The sequence below is a fragment of the Mobula hypostoma genome, chromosome 2, assembly GCF_963921235.1.
Source record: "Mobula hypostoma chromosome 2, sMobHyp1.1, whole genome shotgun sequence".
Taxonomy (NCBI): Eukaryota; Metazoa; Chordata; class Chondrichthyes; order Myliobatiformes; family Myliobatidae; genus Mobula; species Mobula hypostoma.
This window is the reverse complement of record NC_086098.1, coordinates 212,172,468-212,197,582: the sequence shown is the minus strand read 5'-3', so window position 1 is coordinate 212,197,582 and position 25,115 is coordinate 212,172,468. Positions and strand designations below refer to the sequence as shown.

Sequence of the window (25,115 nt, the reverse complement as noted above, 5' to 3'; positions counted from 1 at the left end):
AGCAGGACCCTGTAGAGAATGGTGCAGACAGCCCAGTGCATCTGTAGGTATGAACTTCCCACTATTCAGGACATTTATAAATACAGGTGGGTAAAAAGGGCCCAAAGGATCATTGGGGACCTGAGTCACCCCAACCACAAACTGTTCCAGCTGCTACCATCCGGGAAATGGTACCACAAGAAAAAAGCCAGGACCAACAGGTTCGGGACAGCTTCTTCCACCAGACCATCAGACTGATTAACTAATGCTGATACAATTGTATTTCTATGTTATATTGACTGTCCTGTTGTACATACTATTTATTATAAGTTACTACAAATTGCACATTGCACATTTAGACGAAGATGTAACACAAAGATTTTTACTCCTCTTGTATATGAAGGATGTAAGAAATAAAGTCAATTCAGTTCAAAACTCCATGAATTTTGAATAGAACTTTGGAACTTCCATAATCCAAAGTAGAAAACTAAGTGTAAATTTGGTCTCTCCATTGCCTGATGATATGTGTATTACTTCCGTATAGTATATCTTTAATGGACTTTTTCTTGTACTTGCATAAATCCAACTAAACATCAAAATAAGAGTAAGGAAATCATATTCTCCACTTTCAGACAACCACACGTTCATATTGTACAAGCTTTTGTATCGAACCTTGATCTACACAACCTCAGCTTAGCTCATCCTTATGGATGGGATAGGCCTATATGTCTTCATTCACAAGCCAGTATTCATACTTGAATGAAATGTTTTCACATCTGAAGAGGTAGTCAAAGATTCAGAGGAGTAGTTCAATAGGCAAGATGTCACAAATGCAACTGAGCTAGCACTCACACTATCATAAACTCGACTGCCACCATGTGCTATTTATGTCTCCCATCCCTTGGAAGCTTTAAAATCATCTTGCAACTAAAAAACCTGGAAAATAAGAACCTTTATCTCTTGGCTGAGCCATAGGTAAGAATTACAGCAGTACTTTTAGAAAGGACTTTGGTGCATTTTCTGCATAAACTTTGTTTAATCATGAGTAATTAACAAACAGTAATGAAAATTGCAGGAGTTGGCATACAATAGTATTTTGCAAATTGATGAAGAAACAATATTACAAAAGTTCAGTTACACTAATTTTGGTAAATAAATACATTACTAAACAATTATTATATCTTTGTTCACGAACTAATTGATTTTGTTTAGTTCACCAGCCTTCATTGTTTCACAAAGTTTCTTTCTTTAAAGCCACTTTCTCACTGCTAAAATGCAGGATGGATATTTCCAAGTCATCAAGTTGCATTACATGACTGAACATACCGTAACAAATTTAAAGAATTGCATAAACCCGATCACCACACCCACTAGGCAACCAAGCTATCCACTGAATCTTTTCAATAGTTTGTTAACTTATTTGCTGAGTTTGCATCTTATCCCATTCTAGACTTCTTTTTGTGGGAAAAATGACAAGGTTATTAAGTTAGTTCCGGGATTTATCTTGCCAAATCTCTAAGTATTTTCAGCATGCATTTAAGGGAAAGAAAACATATTCTCAAGGACAGTCAGCATGAATAATTAATTTCATTATATTTAAAATAATAATCATGTTCATTTTTATTACATACATTTTGATTATAAGCAACAGATACTCTGATGACGCATAATGGAGGAATATAAAATGTAAGGCTGTTCAGTTCTGTAACAGCTGGAGACAAATCAATCTGGAAAGAAAATATTTGCCCAGCATGCTAAAATGGAATGTGCTCGTGGATCAGCTTTTACAGTATGTGAAGTGATATTCAAGTTCTTATCAGTAGCGATATGTTAGCACTTGCTAAATTTGCAAATCATTTTTAGAAATTGATCTTTTTGCCTATTGCCACTGCAATTCAACAAAGTATAAAGGTGGAATGGATATGGATCTATATTTTGAACATGTTACACTTGTCACTATCCAGATTAATTTATCTGTGAAGTTTATACTTCCTTCTGCATAAACTTCAACAGCTTCAATTTCTTTTTCTTTTGCATAGTGGAACTATGGTTACTTTTTACACGGTTACTCGAAACTCATACCCATTTTCCCAATAAAGGGCAGCATAATTTGGATCATGCAGTTAAAAATGTTTGTTTAATAACAAAACTAAAAATTTCTTTGGGTAAATCAAAAGTAAATAGAAACATAGAACATAGAAAACCTACAGCACAATACAGGCCCTTCGGCCCACTAAGTTGTGCCAAACATGTCCCTACCTTAGAAATTACTAGGCTTACCTATAGCCCTCTATTTTACTAAGCTCCATGAACCTATCCAAAAGTCTCTTAAAAGACACTATTGTAGCCGCCTCCACCACTGTTGCTGGCAGCTCATTCCACGCACTCACCACTCTGAGTAAAAATCTTACCCCTGACATCTCTTCTGTACCTACTCGCCAGCACCAACTTGCGTCCTCTTGTGGCAACCATTTCAGCCCTGGGAAAAAAGCCTCTGACTATTCACATGATCAAAGCCTCTCATCATCTTATACACTTCTATCAGGTCACCTCTCATCCTTCGCCGCTCCAAGGAGAAAAGGCCGAGTTCACTAAACCTATTCTCATAAGGCATGCTCCCCAATCCAGGCAACATCCTTGTAAATCTCCTCTGCACCTTTTCTATGGCTTCCACATCCTTCCTGTAGTGAAGCAACCAGAAATGAGCACAGTACTCTAAGTGGGGTCTGACCAGGGCCTATATAGCTGCAACATTACCCCTCTGCTCCTAAATTCAATTCCACGATTGATGAAGGCCAATACACCGTACACCTTCTTAACCACAGAGTCAACCTGCGCAGCTGCTTTGAGCGTCCTATGGACTCGGACCCCTAGATCCCTCTGATCCTCCACACTGTCAAGAGTCTTACCATTAATACTATATTCTGCCATCATATTTGACGTACCAAAATGAACCACCGCACATTTATCTGGGTTGAACTCTATCTGCCACTTCTCAGCCCAGTTCTGCATCCTATCAATGTCTCGCTGTAACCTCTGACAGCCCTCCACACTATCCACAACACCTCCAACCTTTGTGTCATCAGCAAACTTACTAACCCATCCGTCCACTTCCTTATCCAGGTCATTTATAAAAAATCACTAAGATTAAGGATCCCAGAACAGATCCCTGAGGCACCCCACTAGTGACCGACCTCCATGCAGAATATGACCCATCTACAACCACTCTTTGCCTTCGGTGGGCAAGCCAGTTCTGGATCCACAAAGCAATGTCCCCTTGGATCCCATGCCTCTTTACTTTCTCAATAAGCCTTGCACGGGGTACCTTATCAAATGCCTTGCTGAAATCCATATACACTACATCTACTGCTCTTCCTTCATCAATGTGTTTAGTCATATCCTCAAAAAATTCAATCAGGCTTGTAAGGCACAACCTGCCCTTGACAAAGCCATGCTGACTACTCCTAATCATATTATGCCTCTTCAAATGTTCATAAATCCTGCCTCTCAGGATCTTCTCCATCAACTTACCAACCACTGAGGTAAGACTCACTGGTCTATAATTTCCTGGGCTATCTCTACTCCCTTTCTTGAATAAAGGAACAACATTCGCAACCCTCCAATCCTCCAGAACCTCTTCCGTCCCCATTGATGATGCAAAGATCATTGTCAGAGGCTCAGCAATCTCCTCCCTTGCCTCCCACAGTAGCCTGGGGTACATCTCATCTGGTCCCGGTGACTTATCCAACTTGATGTTTTCCAAAAGCTCCAGCACATCCTCTTTCTTAATATCTACTTTTCAGTCTGCTGCAAGTCATCATACAATCACCAAGATCCTTTTCCATAATGTATACTAAAGTATTCATTAAGTACCTCTGCTATTTCCTCCGGTTCCATACACACTTTCCCACTGTCACATTTGATAGGTCCTATTCTTTCACGTCTTATCCTCTTGCTCTTCACATACTTGTAGAATGCCTTGGGGTTTTCCTTAATCCTGCCTGCCATGGCCTTCTCATGGCCCCTCCTGGTTCTCCTAATTTCCTTCTTAAGCTCCTTTCTATTAGCCTTATAATCTTTGAGATCTCTAACATTACCTAGCTCTCTGAACCTTTTGTAAGCTTTTCTTTTCTTCTTGACTAGATTTATTACAGCCTTTGTACACCACGGTTCCTGTACCCTACCATAACTTCCCTGTCTCGTTGGAATGTACCTATACACAAATCCACACAAATATCCCCTGAATATTTGCTACATTTGTTCCGTACTTTTCCCTGAGAATGTCTGTTTCCAATTTAAGCCTCCAATTTCCTGCCTGATAGCCTCATAATTCCCCTTACTCCAATTAAACCCTTTTCTAACTTGCCTGTTCCTATCTCTCCCCAATGCTATTGTAAAAGAGACAGAATTATGAAGACTATCTCCAAAATGCTCTCCCCCGAGAGATCTGCCACCTGACCAGGTTCATTTCCCAATACCAAATCAAGTACAGCCTCTCCTCTTGTAGGCTTATCTACATATTGTGTCAAGAAACCTTCCTGAACACACCTAACAAACTCCACCCCATCTAAACCCCTTGCTCTAGAGAGATGCCAATCGATATTTGGGAAATTGAAATCTCCCATCATGACAACTCTGTTATTATTACACCTTTCCAGGATCTGTTTCCCTATCTGCTCCTCGATATCCCTGTTACTATTGGGCAGCCTATAAAAAACACCCAGTAAAGTTATTGACCCCTTCCTGTTCCTAACCTCCATCCACAGAGACTCCATAGACAATCTCCCCATGGCGTCCACCTTTTCCGCAGCCGTGACACTATCTCTGATCAACAGGGCCATGCCCCCACCTCTTTTGCCTCCCTCCCTGTCCTTTCTGAAACATCTAAATGCAGGAGTTTCACATGGATGGTACACAATGAATAGAAAAGATATCCAGTGACACAGGAAAAACATTGTCTGAAACATTTGGTACAAAGCGGGTAAAATAAAAATGTATAAGATATTTGAAACAGAATTCTAAAATTGCTTTAAAACAATAAGGGAGAGATAGTAAGGTTTAGACGGTGGAACACAGGAGATCTCAAACTTGGACTACATACCTTTGTTATTTCTGGATTTTAAATGCAATTTCCTCATCAGGTAATCAAGTCGCCAGAAATCTTCAGATGGATGAAAAGATGAATAGGAGACAGAATGATGAAAATGAAAAAAGAAATCCAAGGAATATAAAGAGACAGGAAGCAAAGTGATAAATAAGTATTGCATTGTGTTACACTGTATGGAACATATTTAACTCTGCCTTACAACAACTTAATGACCAAGTAGCTGAGCATTTTACTCACATACCTTCAAATACAGTAATGTGCAAAAGTCTAAGGTACATACATATAGCCTAAGACTTTTGCACAGTATGGTATTTGTCAACATGGAGCAGAGAAAAATTTTGTAAATCTGAATTGAGCGAAGTATTTGGGAAGGGCGAAGGTAGAACACCATGGGAGCGATGCTTGATCTAATGATCATTAGATCCTTTAGACAGATTTAAATATTATCTATTCAGTACTATTCTCTGGTTAGGATTTCTAGTGCCTGTTAAGTAAGTCAATTATAATTGCCAGCATCCTAATCATTGTCATGGAGAGACGCAGCATAGAAATGGGCACTTTTGTCCAGGGAGTCCACCCTGATCATCAACCACCCATTTACACCATTCTTACATTAAACTCATTTAGTTTTTATTCTCTGCATAATCTACCTATAAAGTAGGAGCAGTTTACTGTGGGCAATTAACATGTGAATCATTTTAATCTGGGAGAGAACTGGAGCACCACTTATGCACAGGGAGAGTATGCAAACTCCACGCAGTCAGCACCCGAGATCAGCAGAGAAACTTGGTCTTAGGTGTTGTGAGGCAGCAGCTTTGCCACCTATGCCACAGTGCTACCCTTGACAGTTACTTGAACGAGATCCACTTAGCCTGACTAACAATTCAGACATGAAGCCTTAGTTTTTGAGTACAGAATGAAAGTGCAAAGTGCCAGTTTAGAGTCTGGCTGCCAGATTAAAGATAAAATCGAAGACCTGACAGCTAAATAGCAAACCAAAGTTGGTACTGCCTAACAACCTGCTAGGTTACCATTGGATTTGACTAAGTGAGATCAGAACCAAGGAGTAGAGTGACATTGGAAATTCCAAGCCAGAAGTCTTAGTCAAGTCCAAAAGCAATCAGCGTGGAAGGAAATTTCCACAGTAAACTTATGGTTTGGCAAAAATCCCACATCATCTAGGCTAGTCCAGAAGACTAAGGCAGAAAGAACCTAAGGAACTTTGGCAAACTGGATCCAAACTTGCTTGGTGATGGGAGGCAGAGAATAGTGGTGGATTGGTGCTTCTTTAACAAGTTATGTACTACATAGATCAGTGCTGGGACCTTTGTTGTTTGGAATATGTATTAACGTTTTGGGTGAGAATCTCAATGATATGATTAGTAAGTTGGCAGGTAACACAGAAATTGGTGGAGTCACACTGAGCAAAGAAGGTTGTCCATGCATACGGCGGGACATAAGTCAACTAGACTACTTGGTGAAGCAGAGGCAGATGAAATTCAAGTTCTGGTCAAACACACAGAGTAAATATCAAAGCTCTTTAAGAGCATTGGTGTATATAAAGACTTTGTGGTGCAAGTTCTTAGCTCCCTGAAAGTGATAAAAGCTGAATGAGGTAGTAAAGAAAGCGTTTACAATGCTTGGTTTTATAGGCAGAGGTTAAATATAAGAGACAAAAACATTGGTTAAACTACATTTGGAGTCCTGTGCACCATTCTGATTGCTACACTACAGGAAAGATGTAGTAACAATAGAGCGTAGAGACAAACTTTACCAGGATGCTAAATGGAATGAAGAGCTGTAGTTATTAGGAGAGATTGGATGGAGATTGGAGGGAAGTGATTCACAGTGTGGTGAATATATTCAATGAGCTGACAGAGGTGGTAGAGAAGACAGGCATAATCACATTTAAAAGGTGTTTGGCCAGGTGCTTGATACAAAAGGATGAGAGGTACTTGGCCTAATATGGGCAAATGGGAATAATATGGGCAGGCATCACTGTCAGCACGGACAGGGAGGGGAGGGGGGTGGCTAGAGAAGCAAAAGGGCCATTATTGTGCTGCAGAATTCCATGCTTCTCTGATTCTATACTGTGGGGCAAAGTGAGGGAGACATTAAACAATGAACTACAGATGAGGATTTAAAAATGGAATTTTAAGCTGCTTTGCAACTTTTCTTTATACTTTGTTTATGCTTTGCTGAAGCATGTTATATGTACAGTATAATTTATGTCCTTTATCAGTTCATGTTTTTGAAAATAGATAATGGTACAATTTGTTTTCTTCTTGACATTTAGTTGACCTATCTACATACTCCACCATTGGTATTATGGCAATATTAAATAAATTAACTTGGTTATTATTGTTCAAATTCCAAAGCAAGTTTAATCTAGAATCCAGTGTCAATATATTTCTTATATACCATTCCATTCTGCAACATGCACCTACCTTAAAACAAATTATTTATTTAAAGTTGACTGCTAAGTTATCACCATGGTGATATTGGGAATTGTCTTTTATTTATAATGACATTGTTGCTAGCAATTAAAAAGAAAATTACAGAGTACAGTTGCACAGATGGCAGAGCTGTTACTTCACAGCTCCCATGATTCAGATTCGATCCTGTTCCCTGATGTCTGTGTGGAGTTTGCACATTCTCCCTTTGACCGCATGGATTCCTCTGGGTGCTCAAGTTCTCTCTCACATCCCAAAAAACTTAGGTTGGTCTGTTAATTGGCCACCGTAAATTGCCATTAATGAGCAGGTGAATGGGGAGCTGATGGGAATATGGGGGAAAATAAAATGAGATTGGTGTAGGATTAGTGTGGTTGATAGCATGAACTGGCTAGTGTGCTGAAGGGCCTGTTTCTGTGCTGTACGACTGTGACTAATGACTTGATTTAACATTTCTACTGCATGTGGAATGACCTGATACAAGTACTGTACTGGAACTCTGGGTGTCAACTCACAACAGCATGCTGATTAATCCCAGTACAGTCTTTGAAAAGCAACACCCAGATAATCTGCAAAATTCATTTCCATTGTTTGCATTCATAAACAAAACATAATTAAATGATACTTAGAGATTCATATTTGTAGTATTTCATTTTATTTTAACACCATAAAAGATGAATATTTTAACATTCAGCTATTATCAAAGGCAGATCAAATGTTTATAGGAAAATACATCTGCTATCTTTTTTTTAATTATTTGTTCCAAGAAAGCTGGTATTTCACTTAGTGAAGTCAGGCTGAAAAAATGCCACAAGATTAAAAGAGAATTGGCAATAGCTTAGTGCAAATATGCATCTCCTGATACTTATTAATTATATTTGCTCATAGAATAGTAAAGCAAACATCAGAGACACATAAAGGATTTACAAGAGTTGATTGCCAGGATGTTGGTGTTTAAAGACTGTACTGTGTGATAATCGGTTGACACCCAATGTTCGAGTATGTATAGCAGAGTTAATTTTCTTTGTTCAGGAGTACTGCTAACTATTTAATACTTTCTCTAACACAAGTCCAGAAAAGTTCTGAGCAGTATAAGATTCATGAGTTAAAGTATTTTGATACCCTGGGAAACCAGTACAGGACTTTTTTTTGTGAAGTACACTAGAGCCATTTATTGGTGAAGAATTAGTACTGCATGTCAAAAACAGACTATGTTGTTCTACATTGACTTTCTCAGATTAAAAATAGTCATGCTCATGCATGTTTGTAAGCCATGTTGAGTCAGTACTGAAGTAACATAGTTCTTGCACAAGACCTATTATTAATAAAGTAAATGATGGCAATAATTTATTTTACCACTTCATTTCAGTTACTTCTGAAACCATCTATTGTATGGAATAATTGCCTTGAATCAAGGAGTAGAACTGAAGATTAGCACAAACTCATCAACAGTTTAACGATCGTTATTCTTTTGGTTGCACTTGCATGCAAGCAATGTGTGGAGAATGATTAAAATCCAATTTAGTATATTTGGGAGTGGAGTGCTGGAGGTGTGCATTTTCAAACTGAGGACACAGATTTTCCAAGGAAAGAAGTTTAGTATCTTGTTATTTTACTTGTTGCATTTAATATTATTGATATATATGTCATGTAGTACCATAAGTGGTACTTGAGCATGATGCAGAAACACACTAATGAAAGAAAGTGATGGGATGTTAAGTGGTGCCGTATGTGGAACAGGCCAGTAGCTTATGCATCCCCTTTACCTAAATACTTAACAAGTAGGGCAGTGTAATGACACACAAGTTAGCATTGCTGACACACAGCTCCAAGGACCCTCGTCAATCCTGACCTAGAGTGCTGTGTGCAGAGTTTGTCTGTTTTCTTCACAAATGTGTGGCTTTCCCTCCGGATGCTTTGGATTCTTCCCATTTCCCAGTGATCTGGCAGTCTATTGACTAGTTACTGGAAGTTACACTTTGGTGTAGGTTAATCATAATGTTTTGAAATAGTGCCGCATATGTGATAGAATAAATAAGGGAAATAAAATAAGAGGACTGGGACTAATAGAATTGCAGCACTAGCAGTTGACGTACTATAGATTTGTTGGGTTGTGTGGCCTCCTTCCGTATCATTATAGAATGACATATCAGCATTCACAGCCAGCTGTTAAGTACTGTGACAGAATGGTAGAGGGTGATTCTACTTCCACTTGAGGTATTTCATTGGAAAGGGAAATCAGGCAGAGCTTTAAAAGGTGGACAAATCTTCTGCCATTTATTCTCCACTCCAATCCTCAGTAACTTTCTGGCCAGGGAAGTCTTAGTAAAATTGGAAAAGCCATGTGTTCTACTGGAACAGTGGGCCAGCGTGCATGATATCTGCATGGCTATCCAGCTGAAACTGGTCAAAATTACCCATCTTGAATGACTACTTGTGCTCATTTGTAACTGAACTGACAAGGGTGGCAGATTAAAATGAAATGTGCCTTTCAGTTTCAAGCAAGTATGTGACATCAATAGAATCCAACTTCACCAGTTAAATGGCAAATCACAATGCTTCCACCAAGTGAAACCAATGGGAATGAAAATCCAATTAAAACATAACATTCAAGTTTTTAAGTGTTGCACTTTCAGGTTTTTCTACCAGACCCATCATCACCCAGACCTTGTAATCCAGGTTCATACCAATTTCTGACTGTGAGGTCCTTCAGAGTGATCCTAGCAGTTTAGATTAAAATGTCTACAGCTGGGTGGTGCCATTCCTAGAACTCTCAGTGACCCAACATCGTGAACAAATTGTTGGTGGGATTTAGCGGAGTCCCATATTACAATTCTTGAGTTCTCTTGTCCACAGCAGCAGGTACTTTCCAATTCACATCAATATGCACTTGCCGTAGATCAGCTAAATATTTATTGTATGGAAAAATAGATCAATAATTCACTCAGTGTTGCATCTGATTTTGTTTAGAGAACTGAAAATATATTTGGATGTGCATGAATAGGGATTGAATATTTGATGTTACAGGTACATGAAATTGATTGTAGCCTTGAAGTTATTTGATGGACATAAAAAAAATCTGTTTTAAAAGATGCAAATTAAAAGGATCTAGTAAATTTAAGTTGAAATTTATTGGATGTTAATTTACTCTTCACTGGCTATTCTGCAGATTTGTTGTAAATTTGACCTCCTAAGCAGTCAGCTTCAAAACACAAAAGCCCAAAATATGGACCAAGCAGAATAATGCTACAAAATCTTGTTCATCTTAATTCAATTAATTACTTATAGATAAAGCTCTGACATACCATTTTCGCTCTTATCTTGAACAGTATTTTGCTGAGTTGTACCATTCTGAATAACCTCAGTATTGCTTTGAGCCTGAGAAAGAAAAATATGTATAGTTATCAGAAGATAAATCTATAGTTTGTGTAAGACTAATTGTGATTTCAGTTACAATCTCCTACTGTGAAATATATAACTGGACAATCTAAGAACAGCAGCTAATGAAAAAATAATTTTGCACATCCTGCAGAAATGTGGAATTCACACATCACTAAGTGAAAAAGGGCTGATAATTTATAGATAACAAAGTTTCATATAAAGAATTGATTTTCCTCACCGGTGTAATACATTCTGTATTCACCTGTTTTCTGGCATTAATGCTACAGTCACATTCAATTATCACTATTTTCTTGAAAGAATAAAATGTGTTCCTATGGTATAATACAAGTATATTGTGAACAGTATCCTCTCAATACAAGTTATACCTCTCGAGAAGATTTTTGAAATATCTGTAAAGTTCTTCCCCAAGACTGAAGAATTTATCTCTTTGATCTAAAATAGTATATTCCACAAAAACAGATCTCACTAACAAACAGTGTAGTATTCTGATGATAATGCACTTAACGTTAAGGCCAATATGTCAAGATCAAAACTAAGGGGCTTACAGTATGAAAACAGAAGCTTCACTTCTTTGGCTGAATGTTTATATCTTTTTCACAAGACAATATCAAGTCTCAAAACAATCTTGATTTCTTTAGAAATTCTGTTCCAGCTGCAAAATTTGCAACAGTGTATCCTATCCTTTACAATGAATAAAACTACAGCAATGAAAATAATCTTGCTGAATACCAAAAACAAACGTTATTCCTCAGAAAACTGAAACAAGTATCATGAAGAGATTTAGTCTAATGATGATGTCATTGCATTCCATAACTATTCAAGTCTGGACAAAACCATGACACTGATTTCAGCAGGAAACCTGCTTCATTATAATTTGAATGTATTTTGTTAAGTGTGTTCATCGTCACGTAATATTTTACTGCAGAAATGAATCAGCAACGAATAAAAAACACACTCAGGAAATCCCAATGAACTTTCACAAGAGAAGACTCTCATAAAATGTTTCTGTTGGGTTATGCTGCATTTCTTAGAAACATGGGTTCATCAGTAGTGAAATAAAGTAAAAAGAACTTTTCAAGGAAATACCAAGACCTCAAGCACTGTGCCTTTGAAATTTATACTCTCAGTACTGTTTTATTCTGCACAATATGTACAGCAATCATATAATCAGAAATGGGGAATGCATTTCCAGACTGAAGTTTACCATCCTAGAAATTTAAAAGGCATCCGTTAGTCTTGCGAGACCATGGATCTGCGCCTGGAAAGTCTTCACTCTCCAGGGCGCAGGCCTGGGCAAGGTTGTATGGAAGACCAGCAGTTGCCCATGCTGCGAGTCTCCCCTCTCCACGACACTAATGTTGTCCAAGCGAAGGGCATTAGGACCCATACAGCTTGGCACCAGTGTCGTCGCAGAGCAATGTGTGATTAAGTGCCTTGCTCAAGGACACAACACATTGCCTTGGCTGGGGCTCAAACTCATGACCTTCAGGTCGCTAGTCCAATGCCTTAACCACTTGGCCATGTGCCCACACATCCTAGAAATATAACTGAACATTTCCAGCTGCAAATCTCCATTAGGTATTTGAGACAATTTCTGTACCGCCTACATTTCCAATGACATTGCACCTGGACAACACTATCTTGGAGTATTATCTGATTATTTGGGAGCATCTTATTGCATTGTACGATAGCAACCAGGTTTCAGTAACATTTTGCCAGGTGAAATATGGCTCAAGCAAGTCCCATTAGTTTCCTTCTCTCCATGGGCTTTCACCACCTTAGCCACAGTATCAACACCAAAACCAGGACAAACATTTCACCAAAAAGAAGTGGGGTCTAAAAATTAGTAAACTCTATCACAAGTTGATACTTTCTCTGTCCTGTGCCTCATCTCCTAATGTTATCATTGCTGCCATGTACAACCACTTAATCCTGGAAATAGATAAGTTATAGGGATATGACAGGAAAATGACTGGGGCCCCAAAATCCACAAATCTTCCAGCACTTTTATTGAACCATTCCCATCTGGTATGGGAAAACAAAACTCTGAGTGAAAAAGCAGTGAAAAACATTACTAGTTCAGTTTCCTATTATTTCCATGATGATTTCATCAAATTTAGCTTTGTTTTGTTCCATGGGTGAAGTTAAATCACTTATATTTCCATTATCTGCAAACTGTATAATCAGATTATCTTAATGATTATAAATAGTTCCAAACTAGTTCCTGTCATTTGTTTCAACCTTTTTAAAAGAATTTACTATGCTTTTCCCCCAGATGCTCACAGCACACACAATTTATGTATATTCAATGACAAATACAGCAGTTCAAATTCTTTATTAATAAGCTTGGCTACTTAAAGCAAATTGGCCTTATTTTTCCAACCATTTTCATTATGAGTTATTCCACCGTACTGAAAAGAATGAATAGAATTTTAGTCAAACTATAATGTTCTCTTGGATGTGCTTTTTGCTTTATACATCAAACTTTCTTGCAGAGTTGATAAGAAAGAACAAAAATATTCAAACTAAATGACTACAATAATTATGAAACACAGATTAAAATTTAAGTGCATAGAGACACTTCAAAATACAGCTCCTCTTTCAGATAAATGCACAGGGACAAGAGGAAAGTGAAAATTTATATTCAGTGTCCTGATGCAAGCCATTATTCAACCACAGTTGTTTACTAGCTTACACTACGTGAGAATGAAATGCCATTAGAATGAGAGCCTGCTGACCATAAATTAGCTGTCAGTTATTTCATACTCAATTTATCTGCTTGTTATAAATCAGGATATATGGAGGGGGCCATTCAGTTAATCCCACCTAATCTGTTAGGCAACCACCGCATATGTCCAAAACGTGATCCAGCATTCAACACCAAAAACCACTGCAAGGTTTACTGGCATTATCCATATATTGATCTGAGAAGGAATGATCCTCATAACAACCTTACATGTATTTGCCACTAGTTTAAACTGTTTCCCCCTACCACTGGTACAGAGATATTGGTTGTGATTCACATATTCTTTTACGTATTGCTCATCCTTATTACTCACCCCATTATCTTCCTGAATTACCTAATTATTTCAACGCAAAGGATTAATTTTAAGATTTTTCTCCGATCTGCAGGTTGGAGAATTAAAATATACGTTTCATTTCGTTCAGCAAAATGTTTGACTGCGGACAGACTGGATCCGTGTTTCAAGAAGAGAGAAATTGTGCGATGGCAGGGGTCTGTGTATGATACGTAACCTAACGATTCTTATTAATCTCATAGTATTGCTAGAAGTCCAACTGAATCATGAGGCATGGATTTAAATTTAATTATTTCTATAAATGAATAAGGAAATATAGTGTCATGGACTAAAAGTCAAGGCATGACAAAAAAGATATAGTAAAGCAGTCGTATGTGGACAAATGGAGTGGTTGTCTGTAACATGCAGGGTCCAAGCCATAATGTGGTGTAGGTCAGCCTTTGCATGGGGGACTTACACAAAGGCCTTTCTTCTGTGTGCTTCCACACCATTTTGAAGAATGGAGTTCATAGGAGGGGAGTGGATCGCAATATTAAATAATGCTGAAGTAGGCTCAATCTCCCAAACTCCATTGCAAGCTACTTCACTATCCTGCCATCTGACAGCAGCGATTTAAGTATGTCACATCAAAATGACCACCACGAAGTGGTTGGAACCATCAGTTCAAATCCAGTAATTTTCACATTACAGAAGGAGAGCTGCTGTCCTTATGCTGCAATCTAATGAGGAATTCAGCAGCAACAGATTTATAGTCCAACAAAATACATAACATCTTGACCTACTGCCCCTCATACTCCTCTTAGCATTCTCCTTAAAGCAGGGAACAGGCCATTCATCAATGTGGAATATGGATAAATACCCTAGAGGCAGCATCGGGGTACCCCTTCAGTGTTGACAGCCCCCACAAATTCCACTGCTCTGACTGGTAATTGGTCCTATTGAGTCACCCGATTCCATTTCCCAATTTCCAGCAACTGAATTTCCATCTTGGTCAACAAAGTTAGTAGTTGTCCTACTAGAATTTAATAGCTTAATGGCCTTTCTGGGAGCTGAACAATTTCTGAGCCAATTGAGCTACACTTCTGGCTCAGTATTTATTGCCCTTGAGAAAGTGATGAAAGCAATCTTCTTGAAGCACTAAACCCAGTCCGGTGAGAGTCACTTACTAATATGAATTGAATTGACTTTATTTCTTACATCCTTCACATACATGAGTAAAAATCTTTACATTATGTCTCCATCTGAATGTGCAATTTATAGTAATTTGTAATAAATAGTATGTACAACAGGACAGTCAACATAGAAATACAATTGTGTCAGCATGAATTAATCAGTCTGATGGCCCGGTGGAAGAAACTGTCCCGGAGCCTGTTGGTCCTGGCTTTAATGCTGTGGTACTGTTTCTCGGATGGTAGCAGCTGGAATAGTTTGTGGTTTGGGTGACTCCGGTCCCCAATGTTCCTTCAGGCCCTTGTTACACACCTGCATCTGTAAATGTCCAGAATAGTGGGAAGTTCACAATTACAGATGCGCTGGGCCATCCACACCACTCTCTGCAGAGTCCTGCGACTGGGGAAAAAAGTACAGTTCCCATACCAGGCAGTGATGCAACCAGTCAGGATGCTCTCAATTGTGAGCTACAGGATTGTGGATCAATGGTGAATCAGCATGTTGCATCAGGTTCTGAAGAACTTTTGGATAGTTGTGTGTCTTATTCTGGTGACTTCGTTCTTCTGTGATCATGGGCCTGGAAGGTGTCTTTTTTGGTAAGTTGGAGCCTGACTCTAAGAGATGGTATTCACCTCAAACATGATGTGTCAATAGTGGAAGGAGTGAATATTGAGGGTGGTAGTTGGGAATAAAGTAAATAAACTGCTATTTATGGAATGGATTTCAGCTCGAGTTTTTGGAGTGGCACTTATCCAGGTAAGTGAAGATTGCTTGGCGGTACATCTAATTTTCATATTCCCTTACCATATAATGCCATTCAATCCTACTTTCGTGAATTAAGGTCAATCAAGTTCCCAATGAGCAACCCCTTCCCCCAAAAAGCTTTTCCACACAATGCCATCCAATCTACCACCCATCTGTATTCTTGGTGTAATTTATAATGGCGAATAAATGTAGCCATCTATGCCTTTCGAATATGGAAGAAAATGAGTGCCCCAGAGAAAACCCACACGGTCACAGTGAGAACATGCATTCCCCATATAGGCACCACCAGTGGTCTGGATTGAGCATAATCTGCTCGAGATGTAATTGGTTACATTAATGTGCTGTGAAACCAGTGAAATAGTGCCAAGTTATTGGTGAATAGAACTGGGCAGCCAGGAACCAAATTTAATTCTTTACTGCTGAATATCCAGCCACTCACTAACTTCTGTAGATTGAATACTTATTAAGCTGATCTAGTTAATTTCCTTTTTGTAGCTGATATCACCATGTTAAATTCAGTAATGGTGCTATCTTTTGATGTCAAGAAACGTTAGTTGGATCCAGAAGCTCATCTGATTGATAACTAACTACTTTAAATATCCACTCTGCCCACCGTAGCAACACACACAAAATGCTAGAGGAACTCAGCAGGCCGGGCAGCATCTATGGAAAAAGAGTACAGTTGACGTTTCAGGCCGAGACCCTTCAACAGGACTGGAGAAGAAAAGACGAGGAGTCAGAGCTAAAAGGTGGGTTGGGGGGGTAGGGTGGAAGAAACACAAGGTGATAGGTGAAACCGGGAGGGGGGAGGGGTGAAGTAAATGGCTGGGAAGTCAACTGGTGAAAGAGATACAGGGTTGGAGAAGGAGGAATCTAAAAGGAGAGGACAGAAGGCCATAGAAGAAAGAAAATGGGGGTGGGGAACTGGAGGGAGGCAATGGGCAGACAAGGAGATAAGGTGATAGAGGGAAAAGGGAATAAGGAATAGAGAAGGGGGGCATTACCAGAAGTTTGAGAAATCGATGTTCATGACAGCAGATAGGAGGCTACCCAGATGGAATATAAGGCGTTGTTTCTCCAACCTGAGTGTGCCCTCATCATGACAGTAGAGGAAGCCATGGATGGACATGTCAGAATTGAAATGGGAAGTAGAATTAAAATGGGTGGCCCCTGGGAGATCCTGCTTTTTCTGGCGGACGGAGCGTGGGTGCTTGGCAAAGTGGTCTCCCAATCTACATCAGGTCTCACTGAAGTACAAGAGGCATCACCAGTAGCATTGGATACAGTAGGTGACCTCAACAGATTCATAGGTGATGTGTCAGTTTGCCTGGAAGGACTGTTTGGGGGCCCAGAATGGTAGTGAGGGAGGAGGTGTAGGGGCAGGTATAGCACTTGTTTCACTTGCAAGTTAGCAGGCAGATCAGCGGAGAAGGATAAATAGACAAGGGAGTCACAGAGGAAGCGATCATTGTGGAAAGCAGAAAGTGGAGGGGTGGGAGGGGAGGGAAGGGAAAGATGTGGTTGGTGGTGGGATCCCGTTGGAGATAGTGGAAGTCACAGAAAATTATGTGCTTGATACAGAATCTTGTGGGGTGGTAGGTGAGGACAAGAAGAACCCTATCCCTGGGGTGGCGGAGGGAGGATGGGATAAGGGCAGACTTGCGCGAAATGGAAATGAGAGCAGCATTGATGGTGGAGGAAGGGAAGAGAAGAGAGGAACCTGATGTAGACTGGGAGACTGCTTCGCAGAGCACCTATGCTCTGTCTACTAGAAAAAGCAGGATGTCCCAGTGGCCACCTGTTTTATTTATCATGGCAACACTTGTGGCTGCCCCAGCACAATTTTCTTTGATAAAATTTAATGCAAAACAGCACATTTTACAGTATGTTGTGATGTACATGTGACAAATAGAGCTAATCTCTCTCCAAAGTTGTTAATTATTTGGGATGAACACTAATTTTTCTTTATCAACTAGAGAAACAAAACTATACAAGTCTTGATGCGCCTGATAAGATTGCTTTAGTAATTAAGGTGTGTATGGAAATCCTATAGAGATTTGACGCAGGGTTTCAACCTGACATATCATCATTTTCTTCCCCCACCCACAGACGTTGCTCAACCCCCTAAATTCCTCCAGTAGATTGTTTGTTGCTTAAGATTTCACCAGATTGGAATTCTGCTATTTTTCGTGGACATCCATACTAAATTCTGCCTCCAAGCTTTCCATATTGATTGATTTGATGTACCGGAATCTAGATTTGACATTTTGCTGACTAATGTTTACTACATAAACACAAGAAATTCTACCAATGCTGGAAATCCAAGACAACACATGCAAAATGCTGGAGGAACTCAGGTCAGGTCTGAAGAAGGATCTCAGCACAAAGTGTCAACTGTTTACTCAGTTCCATAGATGCTGACTGATCTGCTGAGTTCCTCCAGCATTTTGTGTGTGTTGCTAAAGTTTATATCAGGTGTTTCCAAACCAGAAAACATGAATTAATGGGAGATACGCTCTCTTATGAAGTCCAGATCTGCAGCATTCAAATCAGTTAATCCTAAACTTTAAATCAAGATATGACCTTCACAAAGTTATCAGAGATGTTAAGAGAGAGTACCAGTCCAAAATAGCGTCTCCGTTCAGCCGACAGCTGTGGAAGGGCTAATATACTATAATGGGTTACAAAACAAAGTGGAACAGCATCACTGACAACAACACATCCCTTCTCAATGAGCTTAACACATTTGATGTCACATTTTGAACATAATAAAGTGGTGTGTCTCCACCCACCTTAATAGTTCTCAGTGCATCTGAATCTAGAGTCAGCAATCAGGGTTTAAGACCAAAAGACGCAGGCCATTCGATCCATCAAGTCTGCTCCACCATTCAATCATGGCCGATAGAGTATTCTCTCAACCCCATTCTCTTGCCTTCTCCCATAACCTTTGACACCAGAATAAATCAAAAATCTATGAACCTCTGTCTTAAATATACTGCACTCAGTGAGCTGCCCTGCACAGCCAACTGTGGTAATGAGTTCTACAGATTCACTACCCTCTGGCTAAAGAAATGTCTTAAATGTATGTCACTCCATTCTGAGGCTGTGCCCTCTGGTCCTAGGCTCCTGAACTGTAGAAACATTCACTCTGTCTAGGCCTTTCAATATTCAATAGGTTTTACTGAGAACGCTCCCGTAGTGTTCTAAACTCTAGTGAGAACAGGCCCAGAGCCATCAAAAGCTCCTCAAATGTTAACCCTTACATGCCCGGGCTTAGATTTACATCCTTACTTTTAAATTCTAGTCCTCTCGAAATAAATGTTAACATTGCATTTGCCTTCCTTACCACTGACTCAACCTGCAAGTTAACTTTTTAGGAATCCTGCATGAGGACTCCCAAGTCCTGTTGCTCTCTAATTTTTGAATTTTCTCCCCATTTCTCCCCATCTGCCACTTCTTTGCCCATTCTTCCAATCCATCCATGTTTTTCCAGAGACACTCTGCTTCCTTCCTATTTCATTGGTACCAATATCAACCATGACTTCAGGCTGTTCACCCTCCCCCTTTAGCATGCTGAGGACCCAATCCGAGACATTCTTGATCCTGGCACCTGGGAGGCAACCTACCTAGAGGATGTCTCCTCCTTGTCCACAGGACCTGCTGTTTTCCCCTCCTCCCCAAACTATGGAATCCCCTATTACTACCGTACTCCTCTTCTTCCCCTTCTTTTCTGAGCCACAGAGCCAGACTCAATGCTAGAGATCAGGCTGCTGCAGCTTCCCCCTTCTAGATTGTCCCCTCCAATGCTATCTGAAGCAGTATGGTTATTACTAAGGAGAATAGCCACAGGGATACTCTGCACTAGCTGTTTATTCCTGTTCTCTCTCTTAAAATTCACCCAGGAACCTGCCACCTGCAACTTAGGGGTGACTATTTCCCTGTAGCTCTTACCTATCACCTCCTCATTTTCCTGCAGAAGCCAAAGGTCATCCAGGTACAGCTTCAGCTCCTTAACAGTCTCTAGGAAGGTGCAGATTGGTGCATTTCGTGCAAATGTAGTTATCAGGGAGATTGGAGGTCTCCCAAAGTTCCCACATCTCACAGAAGAAAAATATCACTAACCCTGGATGCATAATCTACTACTGAGGTTAGGCTAACTGGCCTATAATTTCCTTTCTTTTGCCTTCCTCCCTTCTTAAAGAGGGGAGTGACATTTGCCATGCCAGAATGAAGTGACTCTTGAAAGATCATGACTAATGCTACCTTATATGCCCTTTTCTTGGCTTTTATGCAGTCCTTACCTTCCCTTGTCAGCCATGGTTGCCTACCCCTGCCATTTGAGAACAACTTCTTCAGTGGGACACATCTATCCTGAGCCTTGTGAACTATTCCCAGAAACCTCAGCCACCTCTGCTCTGCCATCATCCCCACCAGTATCCTTCTCCAGTCCACCTGGGCAAGCTCCTCTCTGTTATTCCCTTTATTCTATTGTGGTACTGATACATGTGACTTATGCTTCTCCCTCTCAAATTGCAATATGAATTCTATTATATTATGGTCACTGTCTCCTAAGGCACCCTTTACATTAAGCTCCCTAATAAGATCCGGGTTATTACACAACACCCAATCTAAGATAGCCTTCCCCCAGTAGGCTCGAGTACAAGCTGCTCTAAAAAGCCATCTCATAGGCATTTAACAAATTCCCTCTCTTGCAACCCAGCACCAACCTGATTTTCCCAATCCCCTTGCATATTGAAGTCCCCTATTAGAACGTCAAATTTTCTATAGGATTAATGAAGGATTAGTGTAATTGGAATTTACAAATTAACATTGTGTTTCACTTTCCTACCTTCCCTCCAGCCCTGAGAAAACAGTACTCCACTCCCCTCCTCTTTTGCATCTGATATTTGGTAAGCTGTTTGGTACAACCATATGTCATAATTTTGAATTACAATCCCAGTGACTAAACAAAATTTCAGGCGATCCAGTAGTCTTTACTTCAGCAAGATTTCAGGTGGGAAGCCTGCACAAGAAAATTACTGTTTCATAACAGAATACCCTTTAGCCCCAGCGCCTGTTCTCTGTTGTTGAACGAAGCTCATTACATGTCACTCACAAACAGACAACTCTTCCGTGTCATTTCTAAATACATACATTGATGCTTATTTTAGCGTCTTACTAAAGACCAACTTGTACAGTTAGGGTTAGTAAGTTGTGGGCATGTTCTGTTGGTGCTAGAAGCGTGGCAACAATCCTCACTGATTTCATGCAAACAACACACTTCACTCTACATTTCAGACAAGAGCAAATATGCTGATGCTGGAAATCAATCAACACACACAAAATGCTAGAGGAACTCAGCAGGCCAGGCAGCATCTATGGAAACAAGTACAGTCAACGTTTTGGGCAGAGACCCTTCAGTAGGACTGGAGAAAAAAAAAGGGTGAGGAGCAGATTTAAATGGTAGGGGAAGGGGAGAGAGAAACACAAGGTGATAGGTGAAATTGGTAGAGGGAGGGATGAAGTAAAGAGCTGGGAAGTTGATTGGTGAAAGAGATACAGGGCTGGAGAAGTGGGAGTCTGATAGGAGAGAACAGAAGGACATGGAAGAAAGAAAAGGGGGGAGGAGCACCAGAGGGAGGCAATGGGCAGGCAAGGAGACAAGGTGCTCCCGGCATGGTCTCCTGTATATCGGTTAGACCCGATGTAGGTTGGGAGACTGTTTCTCTTAGCATCTATGCTCTGTCCACCAGAAGAAGCAGGACCTCCCAGTGGCCACCCATTTTAATTCCACTTCCCGTTCCCATTTTGATATGTCAATCCATGGCCTCCTCTACTGTCATGATGAGGCCACACTCAGGTTGGAGGAACAACACCTTATATTCTGTCTGGGTAGCCGCCAACCTGATAGCATGAACATCAAGTCCTTGAACTTTCGGTAATGCCCCCGCCCCCCTCACCATTCCCCATCCCCTTTTCCCTCTCTCACCTTATCTCTTTGCCTGCCCATCACCTCCCTCTGGTGCTCCTCCCCCCTTTCTTTCTTCCATGGCCTTCTGCACTCTCCTATCAGACTCCCCCTTCTCCAGCCCTGTATCTCTTTCATCAATCAACTTCCCAGCTGTTTACTTCATCCCTCCCTCTCCCGGTTTCACCCATCACCCTGTGTTCCTCTCTCTCCTCCCCCACCTTGAAAATCTACACCTCATCTTTTTTTTTTCTCCAGTCCTGCCAAATGGTCTTGGCCCGAAACGTCGACTGTACTTTTTTTTCCCCCATAGATGCTGCCTGGCCTGTTGAGGTCCTCTAGAATTTTGTGTGTGTTGGTGGATTTCCAGCATCTGTAGATTTTCTCTTGTTTGAGACATTTAGTGAAGTGTGTTGTTGCATCAAATCTTGTCCAAGCAAGCTCATCACTAAACTCTAGACACTTGGACTCAGCAACTACTTTTGCAAAAGATTATTTGACTTTCTGACCAACAGAATGCAGTGGGTGAGGATAGACAGCAACACCTCCCCCACAATTATTCTAAACGCTGATGCTCCACAAGGATGTGTTCTCAGCCTCCTACTCTACTCCCTGTATACTCATAACTGTATGGCCGGATTCTGCACCAATTCCATCTATAAGTTTGCAGATGATAGCACTGGGGTGGGCTCCATCTCAAATAATGGAGTACAGGCAGAAAATAGAAAAACATCTCATGTTCTCAATATTTATTGTTTTATTATTATTTCCCATATGTATTTGCTCAATCTGTTGTCTTTTGCACATTTGTTATTTGTCCATCTTGTTTGTGCTGATTGTGGATGATTAGCCATGATCACAGTGAATGGCGATGCTGGCTCAAAGGGCCGAATGGCCTACTCCTGCACCTATTGTCTATTGTTGGGTGTGGTCTTTCATTGAATTGATTGTTTTTCTTTGATTTACTGAGTATGCCTGTAAGAAAATGAATTTCAGGGTTGCATAAGGTGACATATATGTACTTTGATAATAAATTTACTTTGATCTTTGAATAATGCCTTTTTTATTATCATTGCCAACCATGTCTCAGTTGATGGCATTTTAGTATTTACTATATGGTCATGGATTCAAGTCCCACTCAAGACACTTGAATGTATATTTCAAGCTGATGCTCTCCTGCAATTCAAAGAAAGGGCTTTAATAACTGAGATGCCATTTGTAGAGCAAGGCATTCAACACGACTTCGTCTGATCCCTCACAGATGTAAAAGCCCAATTGTATTATTTCCAAATATAGAAGTGTCCTGGTGAATACTTCTCTCTCAACCAATAAAAGTATAATTGACTTGTATTTATCACGTTCCTAATTGGGGGTGGGGGTGCTATACCATACACATATTCCTTGCTGCGTTCTCTACATCACAGAAATGACTACACTTTATATATACAAACATATTTTAGCTATAAATACCTTGGAATGTCTGTGTTCCTGAATGGTGTTTTATACATAGCTCTTTTTAGAATGCAACTATAAAGTCACAATAATGATTTAAGGCACTTACAGTAGAGCGTGACTTGGTCTAAATAGGCTGATCCCTTAATAATACAGTATATAATTAAGATTCAATTAGAAACCCATGAAAAACGAATTGCAGATAATTGTACACCTGTATTACCTGGGCTTGTTTCAATGCTGAAGGTTCTGATTCAGAGTCATTCAAAGGCTCATTTGATTCTGCATTTCCCATTGTGAATATTCTGTTTGAAAACAAAAACATAATTGGAAGTCAATTAACGTCAAACTGCTTTGAAAATATAGGGTAAATGATAATAACACTAACTAAATTAGAATACCATAAACCCAGGCATTACATAGAAAATTGGGACATCAAAATACTAGATATAAGAAAATGAATCTAATCTGTTATTAAATATTTACATTGTATAAAATATGCTGTCATGTCACAATTAATGGCATCACTTAATCAACCTCTGGACATAATTAACAGCAACTTGACCCGTGTTAGTCTTATTTATTACTGAGCTTCAATTTGTCTCAGATTTGTCATAAGCTAATTTTATTTTTTTTAAGACTGCTCTAATATTCCCATGTGACTTTTTAAAATATTCAATTCAAGGAATACGGGCTTTGCAGGCTGTGCAAATATTTGACTCCCCATAGCTCAGTGCCAATGAATTGCCTTCCTGTACTGCTGCGGTCCTTGATGCATACTAATAAATTTGGTCCCTTCTACTTTTCATTCAAGTTCCAAAACTCTGTAGGGAGCAGTTTAGGAAAGCTGAGGGATGTTTTCCTTGGACAAACCAACAACCATCTCCAGACAAGCCAGTTCATCGGAGTCCTTCACAATCCGAGGATTTCCTCCAGGTGCACTGGATGCCCCTCACATCACAAAGATGTAACAATTGGTAGGTTAATTGACCGCAGCAATTAAACCCATGGGTGCACGGAAGAGTTTGAGTGAGTGGATGAGAATGCTGGATGAGTATAGGATTAATGAAGGATTAGTGTAAATGGAATTTGCAAATTAACATTGTGGTTCACTCTCCTACCTTCCCTATGGCCCTGAGAAAACAGTACTCCACTCCCTTCCCTTTTTGCATCTGAGATCTGTGTAAGCTGTTTGGTACAACCATAATATCATAATTTTGAATTACAATCCCAGTGATTAAACACAATTTCAGGAGATCCAGTAGTCTGTACTTCAGCAAGATTTCAGGTGGGAAGCCAGCACAAGAAAAATTACAAGTTCACAACAGAACACCCTTTAGCCCCAGCGCCTGTTATCTGTTGTTGAACCAGGCTCATTATATGTCACTCACAAACAGACAACTCTTGCATGTCATTATTTCTAAATGCACACATTGAAGCTTACTTTAGTGTCTTATCAAAGACTGACTTGTAGGGTTAGGGTTAGTAAGTTGTGGGCTTGCTCTGTTGGCAGTGGAAGCATGGCAACACTTATGGCTGCTCAGCACATTCCTCGCTGATTTGATTTGATGCAAACAACACACCTCACTATATGTTTCAATGTTTTGATGTACATATGACAAATAAAGCTAAAACTAATCTCATTATATCCTACCTCAATTTTATGTTAACGCAATACAATGCCTTGAAAAAGTATTTGGCTCCCACAACGATTTTCACATTTTACTGTCTCATTTTCTAACTTTAAAATAAATTTTTTGAGCTAATCAACAAAGCATTGT

At 39.9% G+C, this 25,115-nt stretch overlaps 1 protein-coding gene across 6 annotated transcripts in view; it reads right to left on the bottom strand.

The window, feature by feature from the left end:
* The window catches only part of LOC134336732 (breast carcinoma-amplified sequence 1 homolog), a 152,790-nt gene that overhangs the window by 115,606 nt on the left and 12,069 nt on the right, over window positions 1-25,115 (bottom strand). For 4 of the 6 annotated variants that reach the window (XM_063031188.1, XM_063031145.1, XM_063031163.1 and 1 more), the window contains exons 2-4: window positions 23,558-23,639; window positions 10,845-10,917; window positions 5,081-5,140 (exon numbers count right to left, since the gene is read on the bottom strand). In XM_063031188.1, the coding sequence (XP_062887258.1) occupies window positions 5,081-5,140; window positions 10,845-10,917; window positions 23,558-23,629 (205 nt within the window). In that variant the 5' untranslated portion in view covers window positions 23,630-23,639. The remainder of the gene's footprint in view (window positions 1-5,080; window positions 5,141-10,844; window positions 10,918-23,557; window positions 23,640-25,115) is intronic. The other 2 variants (XM_063031169.1, XM_063031177.1) reach the window with 1 other exon arrangement.